At 41.0% G+C, this 16,633-nt stretch overlaps 1 protein-coding gene and 1 long non-coding RNA gene across 2 annotated transcripts; one reads left to right on the top strand and one right to left on the bottom strand.

Annotated features, from left to right (window-relative positions):
* The first annotated feature begins 943 nt into the window (after window positions 1-943).
* LOC124676416 lies at window positions 944-10,551 on the top strand. Its single transcript, XR_006993615.1, has 4 exons — window positions 944-1,252; window positions 8,655-8,769; window positions 8,897-9,049; window positions 10,261-10,551. It is a non-coding gene; the product is annotated as an uncharacterized LOC124676416 (long non-coding RNA).
* LOC124676415 lies at window positions 6,006-7,378 on the bottom strand. Its single transcript, XM_047212483.1, has 4 exons — window positions 7,232-7,378; window positions 6,713-7,137; window positions 6,544-6,648; window positions 6,006-6,377 (listed from the first exon to the last, which is right to left on the bottom strand). The coding sequence occupies exons 2-3, from the start codon at window positions 7,115-7,117 to the stop codon at window positions 6,559-6,561; spliced, it is 495 nt and encodes a 164-aa protein (XP_047068439.1). The 5' UTR covers window positions 7,118-7,137; window positions 7,232-7,378; the 3' UTR covers window positions 6,006-6,377; window positions 6,544-6,558.
* Window positions 10,552-16,633: the final 6,082 nt, after the last annotated feature.

Genomic DNA, 16,633 nt, shown 5'->3' with positions numbered 1-16,633 from the left:
TCAGTTTATTTTTATGACATTTTCTTGGGTGCAGACCTTTGTGATATACCTATTATCACTATTGACAATACAATTTATTTGTTCTAGTTTTTTTACTGTAGATCGAATTTCGAGCTGAAATTTCTTTGAATCGTAGAAACAGCACATGGGTATCCTTTATGAATGTTTCAGATTTTTTCACAATCTAAATATGAGTTTATAAGTTGATCCTACAATCTCCAGAAGGCTCGTAGGCTCGTACGGATACCCACGTGAGCACCCTGCCTCTGCGGCGGCTATCTGTGCTCCTGTGCCTTTGGCATCTACTAGGAAGTGTGCGGTGCGCCCGTACTGTCTATTGTGTGGTAGGAAGATTATATTGTTGGTTTTCGTCGTGTGGAAGAAGAGAATGAGACATTGAGGATGAAAGTGGAGACCTTGATTAAAGGTTGGCGCCGTACTTTGGAGAAAATTGACATTAATTACCTATCATCATATCATGTGTGTTGTCCAGTTGACTACTTTCGAGTATTGTGATTTCGGGGAGTTCTTTTTGTGCAATCAAATAAATGGAACTGAATAAAGGAGGATATTTGTGTCAATACGTATGTAGAGGTAGTAGATAAGCATAAGTTTTTTACCTAAATTTCTTGATATTTAGTTTGGTTTTTGTTGGCTCATTAGTTGCTAACTTGTATATCTTTTTAGAAGGCAGCATATAGGCCTTTTTGGTTAGGCCCATTTAGACTGTAACAGCGCATTGGTAATGTGCTTGGGTTATCTGAAATAGAGAATTTGTTATGGAGTAGTCATTGAATCAGTGAGTTCTCTCAAAAAAAAAAAAAAAATGAACCAGTGAGTGGATTCCGATTATGTCCCAAGTCAGCGAAGGGAAAGTTGGATCGACTTTCTCTTACCTTTCTCTCTCTTCTTGGCTGGATAAGTTCTTGCAGCAAGCCAGCAAGGCCATGGCTGATTTACGGTAGGCGTAAGAATGTGTACCACCGTGGTCCTCGTAATTTGGCCGTTCCCTTCTGGATTCGGCGGCGCATGAGCCGGCGGAGACAAATCGGAGAAGCAATCGGCTGTAGTCTTTGCTTGGCCTGTCTAGGGACTTGACGCAGCGGAGCACATAAGGCAAATGGAGCAAGGCCAAGGTGGTTCTTCTTTCTTCAGAAGACTGTGCGTAGGTGGAGGCAGCAGGTGTGGAATAAGCGGCAGGGAGCGATTGCTTGTCTTTCCTGCCGTTATTCGCCAAGGGATGAATGGCTCGGTATGCCTCTACTGCCTTGTTATTAAATTATTGAAATTATTTGTTCTAATGTGATGGTGTATAGTTGTATTCTTCTGCTGCAATTAAAACTTGATGTACCTTTGTATTGCTAGCATAATGGTGAACTCTGTGACGTAGTAGTTGTGTGGTTTGACATGGAATAGTGAGGGTTTTGGTGATCCGGGTAAACATATGTTCGTATCATGTGGAAATAATTTTTGCTGGTTTTGTTTACCACCCCAGGGTCGATCAGGAGGTATTTTGGTTGGCATCAATACTAATACTTTAAAAGTTAATAATGTAGTTAATGGTGATTTTTGTGTCAAGCTATCTTTGAAGTCAAAAAGTGATGGTTTTGAGTGGGTTTTGGTGGCGATGTATGGTGCTGCCCAGGATTCTCTCAAACATGAATTTCTAGCTGAGCTGGTTCGATTATGTGAGGGCGAGCCTCTACCCTTACTTCTAGCTGGTGATTTTAATATCCTCCGAAAACCAGAAGAGAAGAGTAATAATAATTATAATCCTAGATGGCCATTCATTTTTAATGCCATCATTGAGAGCTTAAACCTGAGGGAAATTGCGCTCTCCGGTCGTCAATACAATTAGGCTAGTCGGCGTGAGACCCCTACTTATGAAAAATTGGATCGTGTTCTGGCTAGCGTGGAGTGGGAGCAAAAATTCCCATTGGTATCGGTGAGGGCTCTACCTCGGTCTGGGTCTGATCATACACCACTTCTTATTGATTCGGGTAATCATGCGCATTTAGGCAACAAGTCTCGGTTTTCTTTTGAGTTGTCTTGGTTTCAACAGGAGGGGTTTTATGATATGGTGGCAGCCGAATGGGCTGCAGGTCCTAGAGGGGTCTCTCCAATTGATACATGGCAAAAAAAGATTAGACACCTAAGAAGATTTTTAAGGGGATGGGCGAAGAATTTAAGTGGGAAATATAAACTAGAGAAGGAGAGGTTAATCCAGATTATTGAATTCCTAGACATTAAGGCGGAGACTTGTCCTCTATCTACTGTTGAGAGGGATAAGTTAAGACTGGCTAATGATAATTTGAACAAACTTAGGAGGACCGAGGAGACAAAATGGGCACAGAGAGCAAAAGTTAAATATGTGCAAGAAGGAGGCAACAACACAAAATACTTCCACTTAATTGCTAATGGGAAACACAGGAAGAAGAAAATTTTTCAACTTGAACAAGAAGAGGGTACGATTGTTGGGGATGAAAATCTTAAAACTTATATTACTGAATATTACAAAAAACTTTTTGGTGAGCCGCAACACAGTTCAGTAGTAACGGAAGAGGATATAATTGATGATATTCCTCAAGTTTCCGCGGCTGAAAATGAGACTCTGATCAAAGACTACTCATTTGAGGAAGTTTATGAGGCAATTTCACAGATGAAACATAATAAAGCGCCAGGACCAGATGGGTTTCCGGCAGAGTTTTATCAAACTTTTTGGGAAGTAATAAAAGTGGATTTGATGGAGCTTTTTATTTCGTTCCAAAAAGGAGAATTACCTTTGCATAGGCTAAATTTTGGGGTTGTTACTCTGCTTCCGAAAAAAGATAATGCCACACAAATTCAACAGTACCGCCCAATACGTCTACTCAATGTGATTTTTAATTTTTTTACTAAAGTGGCTACCATTCGAATTGCTGAGGTAGCTCATAATGTGATCAAACCTACTTAGACCGCGTTCATGCCAGGTAGATATATTCTGAGGGAGTAGTCGTGCTTCACGAGTCTATACATGAATTGCATAGGAGAAAGCTAGACGGTGTTCTCTTCAAAATTGATTTTGAAAAAGCATATGATAAGGTAAAATGGCCTTTTTTAAAACAAGTTCTGCGTATGAAGGGGTTTGATGAAATATGGTGTAATCGGATTCAACAGTATGTTGAAGGAGGGAGTGTGGGAATTAGGGTGAATGATGATATTGGCCATAATTTCCAAACTAGGAAAGGTTTGAGATAGGGAGATCCTTTATCTCCGATTCTTTTTAACATTGTCGCCGATATGCTAGCCATTCTTATTGCTAGGGCTAAGGAAGTGGGTCAAATAGGGGGTCTTTTATCACATTTAGTTGATGGAGGCATTTCAATATTACAATATGCCGATGACACAATTTTATTCATGGAACATGACATTGCCAAAGCACTTAATATGAAGTTGATATTATGCATGTTTGAGCAACTATCGTGGTTGAAAATTAACTTTCATAAGAGCGAGATCTTCTGTTTTGGTAAAGCAAAGGATACTGAACAACAATATATGCAAATTTTTGGTTGTGAGGCAGGAGTTTTACCTTTTAAATATCTCGGTATTCCTATCCATCACCGATTTTGAGAAATGCTGAGTGGAATCCGGTTGAAAGTCGTTTTGCTTCAAAATTAGGTTGCTGGCGGAGTAAAATGCTTTCTTATGGGGATAGATTAGTTCTCATTAATTCGGTCTTAACAAGTTTACCAATGTTTATGTTATCGTTCTTGGAAATCCCAGTGGGGGTTAGGAAAATATTAGATTTTTTTAGGTCCAATTTTTTCTGGCAATCTGATGAACAAAAGAGAAGATATAGGCTCTCTAAGTGGAACATGCTTTGCAGGCCGAAAGATCAGGGGGGCCTCGGTATTGAAGTTTTGGAGTTAAAAAATAAATGCTTACTTAGTAAATAGTTATTCAAAATCCTTAATGAACAAGGAATGTGGCAAGAAATTCTGCATAACAAGTATCTACATTCTAAAACTTTAGCGCAAGTTGAGGCTAAACCTACCGATTCACCTTCTCGGAAAGGTCTTATGAAAGTGAAATCTGATTTTTTTAGTAGAGGGTTTTTCAAAGTTGGTGATGGTTGTTCGGTACGTTTTTGGGAATATGTGTGGCTAGGGGATGTCCCTTTAGCACAACAATATCCCTCCTTGTATAATATAGTGCAGCACAAAGATGTTCTGGTATCCACAGTGTTGGCTCAAACTCCGTTGAATATTAGCTTCAGGAGAGGACTAAATGATCACAAATATACTGAGTGGTTGCATTTGTGTCAAAGACTTATTACCATCAATCTTACTGACGAACCTGATAAGTTTGTATGGAAGCTTACGGATTCGGGTTTGTTCACAGTTAAATCTATGTATCTTGATTATATGAATGGACATACTAGATTTCTACGCAAATATCTGTGGAAACTAAAAATCCCTTTAAAGATAAAGATTTTCATGTGGTTTCTTAACAACAAGGTCTTACTTACTAAGGATAATTTGGCAAAACGTAGATGGACAGGATCTCAAAAGTGTTGTTTCTGTGATACAGATGAAACTGTTGAACATTTGTTCATTGCATGTCCTTTTGCTACTATCATTTGGAGGATGATTTACTTTTCCTATAATATTCCGCCTCCAATGAGTATTAATAATATGTTTGGGAACTGGTTGTATGGAGTTCCGAAGAAAGATAAAAATAAAATTCGGATTGGTATATCTCGCTATATGCTGGACAATATGGAATACTAGAAATGATATGATTTTTAATAATCGAAGGGTACTAACTTTTTGCAGGTTATTCATCGAGCTATGCATTGGATACAGTTATGGGCTTTCCTACTACCGGAGGATCAGCGCAAGGATATGGATACTGGATGCAACAAGCTGCTGTTGGTTACTCAGGATTTCTACTACCGGGCTACTGGATGGCGACACAGTAATAGGATAGAGTATGGTTAGCCTATTTAGGTGTCTGTTTTTCCGTTGGTTGATTCATGTAGCAACCTTGTCGGATCCATGACTGTACTTTTTATACTGTTGCTTTCGTACTCGATACTTTGAGATCTTTAATAAAGGGCCGTGTGCATCAATTAATGCAGAGGCCGGAGCTTTTGCTCCTTTATCTAAAAAAGTAGTTGTGTGTGCATATACGAATGTATAATTTTGAGAAATCGTATATAAAATTCTATGGGTTGATAGTAGGATGTATGAGGTTTGGTATTTTTTTTAATGATTTTTTTGTGTGCACTCTGCTGCTGCATATAAGGTACAGATTTTTGCACAAAATTATTGACATTGTTTTTATTTACTTTCCTTGTGCATATAAAATGCAGATTTTTCCGCAAAACCATCTTGCCAATTCGTAATTCAGTTGTAGAACAGAAACATATCTGTCGTTGGATAGTTCAGGAGACGGTACCGCTCTCTGTGTTAGATATACATTTGAGGGGAGTGTTAGCTGTATTACTTACTGATGGAAGTGAAGAAGCAAAAAAGGTTACCTATCTTTTTTGAATAACCATATATATTTCATTGAACAATCTTTTTACAGAGATTACACATATGGTCATGACACGAGACCAATATGCATGTCAAGCAACTTTGCACAAGGAATCCCACAAGAAGTAAAATTACAATTTCACCCTTAGGAAAACCTGTGCCTCGCCGAAACATCGTCCATCGTCCTTCGCCGCCACCATGGTAGCACCGAAAAAAGGTTACCTATCTCATCCTAATGCCATCAATGTTATGTAAAATATGACATGGAGAAGTGTAATGATGTGGTAGTGGACATTGGCGGACCTACCCTCCCTGTTGCCCGAGCGGCTGCCCAGGCTTCCGTCTGGCCGGCAAGCTGTATTTTCTACGTATTTGCACGTATTTGGTACTGTTTGACACTATTTAACACTGTTTGACACTGTTTGCCCAGGCTTCAAAATAGTCTTGGGTCCGCTTATGGTAGTGGATACGTGTAGTTACATCTGATGGAGTTGCTGGTATTTGTGTAAGCCACCAGTCAGAAGCAACGACAGTAAAACATGAAACGATAATATAGTTAGTAAGCTGCTAGCCCATTAAGTTCTAAGGCACATAATAACGAACATAGGTTTACATACTGGATAATTATACATAGATAGTAGTACTGGAGGTCTGAAAAGCAAACTTCTACATATACAGTCTTAGGTTGCAACTCTAAGAGATTGCAGGGGTATTGATCTGGAGTAATATTAGGTGACATAAACTTAGGAGGCGAAGGTAGAAGGTTGGTAAGAAGCTGCATCCGTAGGTGACTACTTCACTTATTTGCTTGGTCGCCCTGATAGTGTGCTTGCACTCGTTTTGTCATGCGACGGTAGTCTATAATAATCAATACTAGTACTATAAGATACATGATGAGTGAATGGTACTGTAATAAATGGTGTCGTGCGATGGTAGTCTGTAATAATCAATATAAGGTACACGATGAGTGAATGGATACTGTAATAGATGGAATATGTAGCTTTTTCGTAGCTTTTACTTTTACCTAAAAAGGGAAAGTTTACTTCTTTCCTTTGAACAGTGCCTTTGCAGGTCCCTTTTTATCGTCGTTGCTCTTCATTTTCTTATCTTTGTTTTCTTTGCCTTTGTCCTGCTAGAAAAATACATTAGAAGATGTAGGATTAGTTTATTATATAGAATAGTGCACTACCTACCTCATCCTCTTCAGCATCGATTGATTCAAGTACGTCTTTCGGAGGTGTTGCCTGTGAGGAGCTGCCTTCTGGGTGGTGGTCAATTGGCATAATCGTCTTGTCAGCTATTGCAGAGCTGATTTGGGTAGAAGGTTCCACCACTTGCACTGAGTCAGTCAGTAGCTGCGCCTTTGAGACGGTAAGGAACACTACTCCAGGATTAGCATCATAGGTTTCCTGGTCGACTTCCCAAGTGATTGTGCACTTCTTGCCTACCGCGGCAATAATGGCAGGAGGGACATAATTAGGACGACCTTTAGTGAGTGGCGCAAGAAGATCTACTTCCTTGCCTGTTAGAGCCTCGGCGCAGTTGCCAAAGAATGTGAAGCGGCCAGTGACGGGTAGGTCTTCAGTGTTTGGCTCCATCTATTGCACTGACCTTCAACCTATACATGTATAGATGTATTGTTTTTTAGAGCATGCATGCATAAGATGCAATTATTTATCTGACACTTGTTATTTGCTTGCCCATAACAATACCTGTAGTGCTCGCCTGATGTATGGCAGGTAGGGCATCTGCGAGAAGTTCCGTACTGAACCATTTTTCTCCAGCATAGTTTGCAAGAATAGAACCACCAGTTGATTTGATCGTCCAAATTGGTAACCATTATGTTTAGCTTGTACTTGTTACCCGGCGAAGTTTAGTGCTACTTAGTTTGTATACATGTATGCATTAGTATATTGCTGGCATGATGATTGTCTAATTTGAAAAATATGAGCACACATAAAGGCTTACCATGATAGCGGCCGTGTCTTGCTTGCACAAAGTCTTCCCAGTCTATTATGTACCGCTTATTTCCAAGACTGCAGAAAATGTTTTGTGTACATCAGGTTTACATATCTGTTAATAAGTGTAAGGAGTATAAGGTATAGTGTAAGTTACCTATCGCGAAGCATCTCTACTTCAGGAATAGGTATGTTCACGTGCCAGCGGGTTAGTGAAGTGCCTTTGAAGCCTAGCATACCTAAGGAAAAACATGTTGTGTTATTAATGCTGACAATAAAAGTAAAAAATCTATAATATTAAACAGGTAAAACCGTCTGACAAAATTTGTAAGACTGATGTACCTTTAAAGAGGGTAACATTCATCCCCACGAACAGCATGAACACGTTTTCTTGCAGAGAAATCTGTTGAATGCCCTCTGCATCAAACTTCTCGGATTGTTCTCCCCACAAGGTGACAATGGCAAGCTCACCACTTAGTGAGAATAAGAGATGTCAGAACATGTGAATTTTATACTACCTGGCTACCTGCCTAAAGCGAAATGAATTGCAGTGTATGCTATACCTTTCATTTTTTATGTAAATGTGTCTTCTTGATTGATCTCCTGTCTTTGATGGAATGACGTCTGAAACCATGGTCACCAGTTCGACAACATCTGAAGGTTGGTGACAAAAGAGAAAACAATGTAAGCGTGAGAATACAGTGTGATATGCAATACATGGTTTGTTTCTAAACAGTAACCTGATAGGATTTCCGAGTCGTCCACACGTGGCCGGACATCATCAAAGGATTTTGCATCATACCCATAGAGAGGAAAGTTTTCAGGCTCAGGCAGCATTTCATTTATCTTTGTGTTTTGTGAGATTCGGAACCTATGGCAGTGATCTGTTGCTCTATAACTGGTCCGGGGATCAACAATCATGAAGGACTCCAGTTTGTATACTTTGCCCTCTTTTAGTTTGTCCCTGAATTGATCCATATGGTCTTCGAGCAGGGAACCTTCTATGTACCCTGCAGAATAAGTACAGTTTAAGTGTACATTCGACAGGGAAAACAAAAAATTCAAGTAGAATATGCTGTTCTTGATTAACACTTATTGGCAAATGCATACTATCGTAAGAATATACCTAAAAGATAAAATGTGAAAGCGTATTTGATTGCATGCATTTTTTTTGTAGTTGAGAATAGCTGAATGGATGGGATAAGTGTTCATTTTGGCATTGATGGAGAAATAAATTTAAAAACAAAGATGTCAAAGAGAGATGCTGAAGAAAACAGATGAAATAAGAAAAGGTATGTAAACATGTTTGTATGATTTTACATCACAGTCCTGTAAGTGGTATAATTATTGAAAGGCATATTTAAGTTGGTAAATAACTGAATCTTAAGCGTTTACTAAGTGCATATGTCTCATGTGCAGGAAACAGAAAGAAGATAGATAACAAATGTTGGTGTGGAAGATGTACCAAATGATCAACAAACATGAAACCAATCTCATAGAGGTGGTTGTCTCTATTCCGGTTCTCCCCTGACCGGGCAATGCGTACAACAGCACGCCTCGGAGATCCTCGAGGTTTGATATCTCTGACTGATGTTTCTTGCATTGTCACCTATGTAAATATCCTGTAAAATGAGATGATCACGAAATATTAGTATGCATAAAAAGTGTATAGTAAAGTAACATATCGATCAGCATAATGTATGAAGAATAGAGCATATGGTAGCAGGGAAATCTAGATGAGAAAATTAATGAAACCAACCATGAACAGATCAAATAGTAAGGATCCATGGGAATGAAATAAAATGAAAGGAATGTAACGCTAAAGCTTATGGAAATCAAACAGCAAGGAAACAGTAGGCAAGGCAATAAGCCTGGCAAGCAGAACTTACATTGCGTATAAATTGATGTAGTGACTGTAGATAACATAATTGCAAAGGAAAGAACTTTTACAATTTGGAAAGAAAATAATGGCATTATTTTGCAGATAGGAAAACAATTGCTGGTGACACGGCGGAGCTGCAAGATAGAACTTCTGTGCTGCAATAAATTTTCTCAGTTGCATAAAGTAATTATAAATGATGGATGAATGGGTGAAGGAGAATTAACAGTTGGCAAGACAAAATGCAACAGCCGGTCACGCATATCAGTGCAATAAGCCTGGCAAGCAGAACTTACATTGCGTATAGATTGATGTAGTGACTGTAGATAACATAATTGCAAAGGAAAGAACTTTTACAATTTGGAAAGAAAATAATGGCATTATTTTGCAGATAGGAAAACAATTGCTGGTGACACGGCAGAGCTGCAAGATAGAACTTCTGTGCTGCAATAAATTTTCTCAGTTGCATAAAGTAATTATAAATGATGGATGAATGGGTGAAGGAGAATTAACAGTTGGCAAGACAAAATGCAACAGCCGGTCACGCATATCAGTGCAATAAGCCTGGCAAGCAGAACTTACATTGCGTATAGATTGATGTAGTGACTGTAGATAACATAATTGCAAAGGAAAGAACTTTTACAATTTGGAAAGAAAATAATGGCATTATTTTGCAGATAGGAAAACAATTGCTGGTGATGTTCTGTTTATAACCCAAACACTGAATTCAGAGAAATACATATCGTGACGATTTCAGTTAAATGGAAAATTCAGAAGCCAGAAGGCTGACAATAATTGCGAAAACTTTACATACTTAAATAAATCTCAAGTGGTTGCTTTGATCGATCATCTCGCAAACTACCGGTACAGCTGCATGCCTAATGGAAAAAGTATGATATTGCAGAGGTAGGGCAAACTGAAGGGAAGATAAAAGAGGAAGAGGAAATTACCAGCAACAGTGACGTCTGGAACCTCAACAGGACGCTTGCCTAAACTTATCTCCCGCCTCCAAGATTGTATGTCATCTAACATTGAAGGAGAGGCAAGAGATCGGCGGAAAGAAATACCCGTAGAAGACCCAGTATGGTGTGGATCCATAGGACAACCAAAAGGTGGACAGCAGGTATATCAGGCCCGGGAAGACGGACAGCAGAACCGGTAAGAGTAACAGCAACATCGGAAGGAGTATCCTCGGAACGGCGTCGGTGCCATGCACGTGGAGAAGCAGAAAGGGAGAACGACCGGCCGCGGCGACGACCTGATCCCCGGCCTACACCTCCTCCGGGCAGTTGTATGGCCGACAAAGAAGCAAGCAACATAAGGTAAAGCAGGAGACCTAGAACCAGAAGATGGCCGATCGGACGCAGCAGCACCAGCTGAACCAACAGCTGAGGCAAGAAGAGCAGCAGAGGAGTCCCGCCGATGGCCGCGAGAACCCCGGCCGCCCCAGCCTGCCGGCCGAGGAAGCAGCTGATCCAGGCCACGGCGGAAACGCGCCGCCAAAGGCACAGGCAAAGGAAGTGGAGGCAAAGCCGGCGACGCGTATGATGGATGCACCGGCGAAGACGGCGGGGTACGACTGACAGCAGGCGAGCTGCTAAGATGATGAAGACGCGGCTAAGAGCTTAGCCGGCGTAAAGGCGGCGGTGCAGGAACCGGGCGACCTCCCCCACGACCTGCAGCAGCATCCATGACCAAGCAGATTCCTGAAACAAAATAAATCGAGTAAGACATGACAAAGCGGGAGGCCAAACGGAGAAGAACCAGAAGGAAACGCTGAGATCAAAACCTGGAAAGGAAATCCAGCGACGGAAGAAAAGGGGGAGGAAAGAAAGAGCAGCGGAGAGAAGATAGGTAGTTGTATGAACCGAGGAGAAGACGCATGAGGAAATTAGGTCCAGGAAGAAGGAAAGAAAAAGAAAAGACACGCAAGAAGGCACGTGGCGGAGAAGTGAAAACGGAAACTCCCGTAATCCATGCACAGCCGGTGGAGGCCGATTAAACCGGAGATGGAAGGTAACCGACGCCAAATAAACAGGAAGAAACCGGCCCACATGTGCAAAGTCTACCGGCTATTTTAATTTTAGAAAGGGAAAAAAAGAGAAAGAAAGAAAGAAATTCCCGCACGTCTCCCTTACATCCAGATTGAAGTGGGAAAAAATAATCGTGGCAAAACCCGATTGGATAAAACGGGACACCAACAGTACCCAAACTAATCTCATTGCTGCAAAACGGTTTGGCTTTGATATAGTTTATTATCAGCTTTAATATATGTAATATAATAATGTAAACACTGTAATGATGTCATTTTCAATGGGCTCGTGTCCTCGCTTGTGCTGATCCGCAAGCCCCGTTGTGATGATGCTGTCCTTTGGTGCGTGCGTCTGCCGCTCGACCACCATGGCGACGTCGGTACTTTCTTCTTGTTGAGCTCACCCCCTCTGTGTTGGGTGTTGTCTCCCTCTCAAAACCCTTTGTACTGCTGCTGTAAAACTCGTACGGGCCTTTACCCGATTGCTTGATGAAATAAAAAACGACACATCCAGGTGGGAGCCTTTGTGCTCCTCCCGGTGAACTCTCTCTCAAAAAAAAAAAAAAAGCCTTATCCGTGAGCGATCTACTTTTACAACACACTATCATGACTGGACAGTCTTTTAATCTCCCAGACTAGATGCATTAGAGGCGATCAATTGAGTGAAAGATCTTGGACCACCGATACCAAATGAAAACAGTCCATATCAATGTCGATGGGCAACTGACTATATTCCAGGGCAATTTCAATCCCTCCAAGGCATGCACGTACTTCAGCTTCCAAAGGATCTTCACACATCAATAAGAATGATTCTGAGGGAAATCAATCGGCCACAACAAAGAATTACGCTGCATGCGCTGGGATCATGATAATCTCGTACGTCCAACCTGTCTTTGGCTACTTTAGTATCAGTTTGATCCGATTTTGTCTACTTTTGAGTACAGTAGTAGATTATAAAATGAGCACATCACAAGTTCACAACACAACACAGTTTAGCAAACTGCAGACTAAACCTACGTGTTTGGCTGTCTGATTATTTTCTAACCTAGTTGAATACATAATTATTGCGTTTAAAAGCATGTGACATGAAATGTGAAACTACAACCATTTGAGAGAAATCTACTCATAGTTAGATTGATTTACCAAGCAAAGTAAGTTAGAGTTGTTTTAATGGAGAAGAGAAGAACCAGCAGTGCCAACTGTAAATGGTCATATGCTTTGTTTTCCATAAGGTAATAGCAGGAACTAAGCCTTCATTGTTCGTAGGATCGTAATGCTACAAATTATATTTTTATATACTCCTCAGGAAATCTACAAAGTTAGGAGATTGCCCCAAGGGCAACTATTACCACCGTCTATCTCTTGTGAGGTGTTACGCAAAGCATATGCGGCTAGCTGGCGTTCTCCGTGGCACTACGTTTGGCTTCGCGCAAACGACACCCAAATGGTTGCTGCCGGGAGATTAGGGGTCTGCATTCAATTCGTGGCTTACTGCACTGCACTAGTGAGATAGAACTCACTGCGCGTTTAAGATGAGTTTTGGTAAAAAACGCACTTCGTTTGATTTCCTGGGTTGCATCAGTTGGTACCCAAGTGTCACTTTGTTTGATTGGTCGCATGCTTTTTCTAACCTCACCTATATGGTAACATGGTGACCTTACCTCACCTATCACAAGCATGAGCACGTAGACACCATCATGGCATCATTGTTCACAAGCTTCGGTATGTCGGCGATCACGAAGGCATATACCATCATGGCACCGATCACGAAGACGAAGAACACCATGACACCGTCGGTCACGCCGGTCACAAGCATGGGCACGTCGACGACCACGAAGATGAAGACCACCATGGCACCGTCATTCACTCCGGTCACAAGCATCACCACGTCGCCAACCACGAAGACGAATACCACCATGATGCCGCCGGTCACAAGCACCACCACATCGCTGACCACGAAGATGAACACCACCATGCCACCACTGTTCATGCCCGTCACAAGCATCACCATGTCGTTGACCACGAGGACGAAGACCACCATGACACCGTCGGCGGTCGCAAGCATCACCACGTCGCCGACCACGAAGACAAACACCACCATGACACCGCCGTTCACGCTCGTCACAAGCATAACCATGTCGCCGACGACGAAGCTGAATACCACCATGACACCATCGGTCACGCCGGTCGCAAGCATCACCACATCGCCGACCACGAAGACGAAATCACCATGCCGCCACCACCATGGATTATCATCTCTCACTTCTCACATATCATCACCACGTCGCCGTCCATAAATATGGCAAGCAATAAATTGAGCAAGAGTACTTCAAACTATACTCACACATAATACTAGCGAGTCATTTATTTATCCGTCTATGTACACCGAAACAAAAACCTGTCAACATGAAAGTCATGCGGAATGGTAACTTGAACCTACTCCTCAAAGGAAATTTCAAACGGTTGAGGTTGCGCGACGAATTTGACAAAATTCTCGTAAAACTTCATACACGAAATTGACGATTTACGACTGACGAAACTCGAAACCGATTGTGGGAATTGATTCATATCATCGACATCATCTTTTTCGTGTACAACTTATTTTGATTCGGAGTATGTTTGTGTTGATTTAAAGAGAGGGTGTGTGTAGTGTAAGGAGAGTGAGTTTAAGCAAGAGCACGAGCAGCGGTTGCATCCGTCGAGCCGAAAAGTCACGACAACGGAACATGCCCGCTGGAAACTGCCGATTCAGACGTTTCTATCTATCCCGAGAATGCTTTGAGAACCGGTTGAGCCACAAGACAGATACCTTCCAGACAACCAAACAAGGCATTTTGTTTCTCTACCATGTAAAAAAGACCTGGCCAGACTAATAAACACGCCCTAGGACTTAGTTTTTAGTTGAGGAGGTGTCACCCTGTTGCAGCGTTTGAACAACCTGTAAGCTTGACGCTTGGCACTTCTTGTAATGAAAAAAAGTGATGCACCTTTTCAGGGTGCATTATAACAGAAAACAATCTCTCGTGAGGTGGCACGACAAAGCATGAACCATATATTAATATCATTTCTGGAAAGGACCAAAAAAAAGCTTGATGTTTTCAATGTGTTTCTGCCATGAGGCCTAGATTGATAGAGCATTGGCTATGGGCGCACATCTGCAATAACATGATGTCCATTAGAGCATGGTCGAGGCCATTATGCAAAGCTTACACGTTTTGTTGTATGTGGCAAGTCATAAATGTGGAATTGCATGCATTAGCTAGTTGAATCAAAAGACCGATCTGATGGAGAAGCACTAGATAGTATTCAACACTTTTTCTCACATCTAGGCTGGTGGCCTTTTTATTTCTTAGATCTCACACAGTTGTTAGACATGTATCCTTAATTTTTTTAATGGCCACAAATATTTATTTTAAATACAGCGTTGGCTAGGATTTAAACCCAAGACCATGTAGGTCTCATACCATGTGAAATTACATGCTCTAGCCAGTGCAATCAAAAGACCGATCTGATGGAAGACGGCTACACAATTATATTCAACAACAATCATTACAATTATGTGACACAAACTTTACACTGTCCCTGTTGTAATTCCAAACATTATTTTTAACCTAATTTGGACATAGCCATATTCAACACAAGTACACAAAATCTCAACTATTTTCCTAGTGGTAAGTTGAGGCTCTTTAGACACGAGCAATCTGCTAGAAGTTAGGCACCGAGATTCTGAATTGTGCAGACAAACTTTTTTTGAAATGTGAACTTCTCAACAAGATCTGAATGGTATATACGTACATAAGGAAAAGGTCGGCATATTTCTTACTACATAAGAGAGGAACAAAGGGGTCGAATAGTTTTGCTTGAGCTTAGATGTATAGCAGAAAGGGAACTGAAGTTTTCCTATGCTTACAAGACCGCAAATGTCACCAACACTACCACCACTACTACATTGTCGGAACTGCAACCTTTCTTTTGTTAATACAGTGTGGAGCTGTCATCCTAGGGTGCGCTATACTGAATATAACGTTTGCGCATGCAGACAATGCCCTAGCGGAACTTTTAGCTGACTTAGCCGGCGCTAACAAACTTCAATGAGTGTACAAGCTTCAAAGTATTGGAAGTGCAGTGAAATCATAGCCTCGTTGAAACTGTGCATAAATCCAATGTAGACGATAAGTATGGATGAAGTATTAGTCACATACTCGGTAGAAAGGTACATGATTCCAGAAACCTTCCATTTCTAAGTAGGTCCTAAGCCATATCCTATGCGAGAACATGTTGAAGAAGAGAGACATAGGTATGAGTGTGGCATTTCGATACTACTAGAATTCTGGGCGTTGGGTTGCTGGTGTATCTATATATTGACTACTCTAGTAGTACTAGTATACTAAATAAATTCATTTATTATGGTAAAACTAGCAACCGGCTCGCGCCAATTTTGAAGGTTCCAGCTATATGGAATCTTGTCATATCTCAACAGCACATGGCACGGTTTGCCCGGCACGAGCAGATGCAGTGCCTCTCCATGGAGGAGACGGGCGCCGGATTTATTTTTAATACTTCATTTGTCCATAATTATCATATATTCTGGATTTTGTTAATTTAATTTTTGTAAAATTTGATTAAAAATATAGGAAAGGCCAACATCTAATTCGAATGCACATAATATAAAAATATATTATGATGATTTTAATAGTATTTAGGCTATATTGCAGATGTTAATATTTTTTTCTATGTGTTTGTCAAAGTTTAACCTTGATGTCGGCAGGTGGAGGCGGATGGCAGGCTGGCTGTGTTGCGCCAAGACTTGATGTCGGCAGGGCTCTCCGGTGGCGAGCTGCACGGCATTGCTTCTCCTAAGCTTTGCCTCCCCCCTTCAGATGATGACATCGAGATCAAGTTGCGTTCTTTGTTATCTTTAGTGTGTTTGGTCCTTGATGTTTGTAAGCTGTTTTCAGCACCTTGTAACTCTGCCGTTGTGGCTTTATTAATTTAAAGCTGGGCCTTTGGCCTTATGTTTAAAAGTTTAACCTTGACTAGACATGAACAGAAGGACTATGATTCTTATTTCTCTTCCTTTGATTATAATTCTCTACAATAGTCGATTATGAAATAAGCACACTACAACAGAGTTTGGCAAGCCGCATACCAAGTGGTTGTCTGTTTGATTATTTTCTAACCTAGATTCAAAATTGACTTTGTTTTTCAGATGGTAATTGTGGAATTGAGCTTCGATTATTCATAG

This window comes from Lolium rigidum, chromosome 7, assembly GCF_022539505.1.
Source record: "Lolium rigidum isolate FL_2022 chromosome 7, APGP_CSIRO_Lrig_0.1, whole genome shotgun sequence".
Taxonomy (NCBI): domain Eukaryota; kingdom Viridiplantae; phylum Streptophyta; class Magnoliopsida; order Poales; family Poaceae; genus Lolium; species Lolium rigidum.
This window is presented reverse-complemented; position numbering and strand designations above follow the sequence as displayed.